The sequence below is a fragment of the Kryptolebias marmoratus genome, linkage group LG15 (genome assembly GCF_001649575.2).
Source record: "Kryptolebias marmoratus isolate JLee-2015 linkage group LG15, ASM164957v2, whole genome shotgun sequence".
In the NCBI taxonomy this organism is placed as follows: Eukaryota; Metazoa; Chordata; class Actinopteri; order Cyprinodontiformes; family Rivulidae; genus Kryptolebias; species Kryptolebias marmoratus.
The window spans coordinates 399690-403495 of NC_051444.1; the positions used below are offsets into that span (position 1 = coordinate 399690).

The 3806-nt window shown below is 40.8% G+C and overlaps 2 protein-coding genes across 2 annotated transcripts in view; both read left to right on the plus strand.

Moving 5' to 3' along the window:
* selenos (selenoprotein S) overlaps positions 1 to 1952 on the plus strand; it is a 4202-nt gene extending 2250 nt beyond the window's left edge. Inside the window, exon 6 of the mRNA XM_017441916.3 lies at positions 217 to 1952. Within this exon, the coding sequence (XP_017297405.1) occupies positions 217 to 296 (80 nt within the window). The 3' untranslated portion in view covers positions 297 to 1952. The remainder of the gene's footprint in view (positions 1 to 216) is intronic.
* A 586-nt stretch (positions 1953 to 2538) lies between these two features.
* The window catches only part of chsy1 (chondroitin sulfate synthase 1), a 10505-nt gene continuing 9237 nt past the window's right edge, over positions 2539 to 3806 (plus strand). Inside the window, exon 1 of the mRNA XM_017441914.3 lies at positions 2539 to 3253. Within this exon, the coding sequence (XP_017297403.1) occupies positions 2943 to 3253 (311 nt within the window). The 5' untranslated portion in view covers positions 2539 to 2942. The remainder of the gene's footprint in view (positions 3254 to 3806) is intronic.

Consider the following 3806-nt stretch of genomic DNA (forward strand, 5'->3'; position numbering starts at 1 on the left):
GCAGGTGGGTCTGTAGGTGGGTCTGCAGGTGGGTCTGCAGGTGAGTCTGGGGTCTTTGCTGACAAGGATGAAGATCATGTCTGTGACACGTTTGAAACAAAGATCCGTCAGTCTGTGTTCTGATCCCCTATGTGTTGAAGGAACTGCTCCTGGTTCCTGCAGGAACTGTTCCTGGTTCCTGGTTCCTGTTACAGAGTCTGTGTTGTTCTGTTTCAGACTACAACCCCCTGATGGGACAGGGAGGAGGCTCCTGCTCCTGGAGACCTGGGAGGAGAGGACCATCAGCCGGAGGATGAGGTTAAAGGCTGGAGGTGCTGGTTTTACGACCTTTGACCTCCCTCAGCCTGTAATGCACATTGGCTGGTTGGACCAAGCTGACGATGAACACAAACCCCCTCTGACCTCTGACCTCTGCACCACACAAACAATTTATACTCATGTGTGTCAGAAAAATCAGTTCAAATTGTGAAAAATGTCTACTTTTAAACAAAAAGACAAACTCTCCAAAACTATGTCAAAGCTCAGATCTCAAAGCAGGAATTTAGAGCAGCTGAAGAGCGAATTACAGATGCTTTCAGGACAGAAACAAACCGGGTTCAGCCGGGTTTCCATAGAACCACCAAACAGAGTTCAGGAGCCACGGAACCACCAGGCAGAACACTCAGCTTGTGGCTCGAGAATCCTGTAAAGAACAGTTCCCCTCCTGTGTTTTCATTTTGTTTGTTTTTAGGAAATCTGTAAAGTGGAAACAAACTCTGACCCTTTGGGGTGACGATTGTAACTCTGTCACCAGCAGAGGCTAAAGGGCGATAATGTTTTTATGTGTTTGCAGAACATCAGGAACCAGAGGAGAGGTTTTAATTAAACTACAACTGATTAACCTTTTGAATCAACCCAAGATGGCTGCCACAACTAATCCACATTAGCAGAGCCAGAAATGTCAGTTTCACAGATGCTGAGCTGAGAGTCATCCTGAACACACACTCTGAGGTGCTGACAGATCGCAGCGCTTCAACTCCATCATTTCTCATCATCAGTCTAAAACTCTGGCGGGTGATATGCATTCAGCCGTCAATTAAATATTAATAATAATAAAAAACTTCAGTTCCTGCTCTGAGCTTTGGGTTTTTCAGATTAAACCTTAAAATTTGAATCATTTCATGAGTTTTAAGCTTCCATGATTAGTAATTACTTTGAGAATGTCTCGATTATTTTAAAGACGCCAGTCTGGGGTCAAAGGTCAGGTTCTTGTGTAATTGAAAGCTTGTCATGAAGCTGTTCCTGGAAATGGTTTTTAACCAACAGGTTTGGCCGATCAGGTCCTCCGTCGATGTTTTGTTTTCTTTATTGACTCCTGCAGCTAAAGATTAAAGCTTCATCTGATCGAAGCGTTTGGAACGAGAAGATTATCGGTTAATTCTGACAAACCGTAAATTCTCAACATCTTATTTGAGTAGTTTAACGTTTAAAACTGCAAGAAAATTCTTTTTGTTTTGTTTCTTTTTCTGCAATAAAGAATATCTGAAGGTTTGTTGGGTTACATTTAGTTTGACAGACAGAGACAGACAGTCCATCCGTGCACTGAAGGACACTTTCTGAGAGTTTAGTCAAACAGTTACTGATGAGAAATTGTGAAATTGCACAATAAGATTAATTAGAGTCTTAAAATCAGCCATTTCTGCTCCTACTTGTTCCTGCTTGTTCCTGATCCAAATGGAAAAATGACCTCATTAGGTTCTGCAGAAGCCTGTTAATGACTCAGCAGTTGAACAGGAAATAACTTCATGCTGGTAAAGTTTAAATGCAGCAAGCTTCAAACTATTTAAAGGAAATGTGACAAACATTAAATGTTGTGCTTTAATTTTGAAATAGCAGAAGGTTTATGTACATGAAGAAAATATCTGATATGGGGTTTTAATTTTAAAATTAAACATTTATTTGGATTGATTGTGTCTGAATATTCTGGTGTGTTTTTTATACTGATGTGAAATCAAATATTGCAATTAGGAAATGTTTTATATGTATTTGGGCTTTAGTTGAGAAATAAACACTTTTTATTCTGAGTGATAATAAAATAAAACTGGTCGGTGGAAACTGGATGATGTTCAGTTTTCAAGATATTAGAATCTGAAGCCTCTGATTTTGTTTTTTGGGGAAAAAAAACTTTTTCTTTTTATCTGAACAGAAATACATTCAGATTAAACAATTACTTTATCTAGGATTTCCAGTTTCAAAAGATTTATTTAAAATAATTTTCTTCACCTGAGGAATTCAGAACAAGTATATTTATGTTATCTTATTCACATTTATCTCTAAATCACAAAGTAACTGCGTCGCCTTCATTTTCTTAATTAAAGGTTTGTTTTTATAAATATAAGATGGTATTTTTTCCGAGAATTTGTTGTATGAATTTAAAAATTGAACAAAATAAGTAAATAACTCACTTTTAGCTCTTTTTTTGGTGAATTTACGGTACTTGACTGCACTTCCGGTAAAAATATTTCGTCATCGCAGAGCCGGCCAGAGTGGCTACGGAAACCCTGCTAGGACAAAAAGCCAGTAAAACCCCCGAGATCAGCGATCGACATTATTTCAACAACCGAAAGAGAAAAAGAAGCCGTGAATACCCTTTAAAAGCTGAAACGAAATAAAAAGAGCCGATTTGGTCGATGAGCAGAGGGTTTGTCCGTGTTGGACAGCCTGGTGACCGGCGGGAAGCAGCGGAAGACAACGGTTCAGGTGGCCGCTTCAAGGAGACAGACTGCTGCGATGCTACGTAGGCATCTGGAAGAAAAGGGCTTCTAGTCGAAGGCAGCTTTCTGGAGTCACTGCAACTCCATCGAGCCCTTTTTAGGTTTTCTGTTTTAGTCTTTGGATTTTATGAACTAATTTACTTTCTTACTCAAACACTGTTCGGGAAGATTTAAATCGAGTTGTGTGGAATGGCAGGTCGAAGCAGAAGAGCGTGGTTCAGTGTTCTGCTGGGTCTGGTTGTCGGCTTCACCCTGGCTTCCAGGCTCATTTTACCCAAAGCCACCGAGCTAAAGAGAGCCGGACAGAAGCGGAAAGCTAACCCTGCAGCCTGCGGGCTCAACGGGGCTCCGAGGAAGGAGCCCGGCGGGGCTCTGTGGGCGCCGCAAGTTAACAGTTCCCCGCCGACCGAGAAGCCAGGCTACGGGAGCAACAGTTTCCTGTTCGTCGGGGTGATGACGGCCCAGAAGTACCTGAAGAACCGAGCCGTGGCAGCACACAAGTACGTGACTCTTCTCCACACGGTGTTCTTCACGGACACCTCCAGGATCACAGCGTTTTAATCCAAACTGTCGAAGTTTTTTATCAAAAGCTCCCCGGAAGGAGCCTGTGGCTGTAAGCTAGCTGGCTAACAGAAACATTATTTTATTCATCCTTTATTTTACCGGAGAAAACCAACAAAGTATCATGTGAAGAAGTTACAGAAGTTTAGTGATTTTAGCAAATCTATCACTTTTCTTTAATCCACTCTTACAAATTCATTATTCAACCCTTTAAAACAATATTTAACAACAAGATCATCATATAAAGCTTAAATCTGAAGGAAACTATTTACCTTTCTGACCCCTGCCTCCTGTTCTTTCCATTAAATGTCAGGAAATACTAATTTACTTCAATTACGAGATAATACTAATACACCTCGATCACAACCTCATAAATACTAATACACCTCGATCACGACCTCATAAATACTAATACACCTCGATCACGACCTCATAAATACTAATACACCTCGATCACGACCTCATAAATACTAATACACCTCGATCACGACC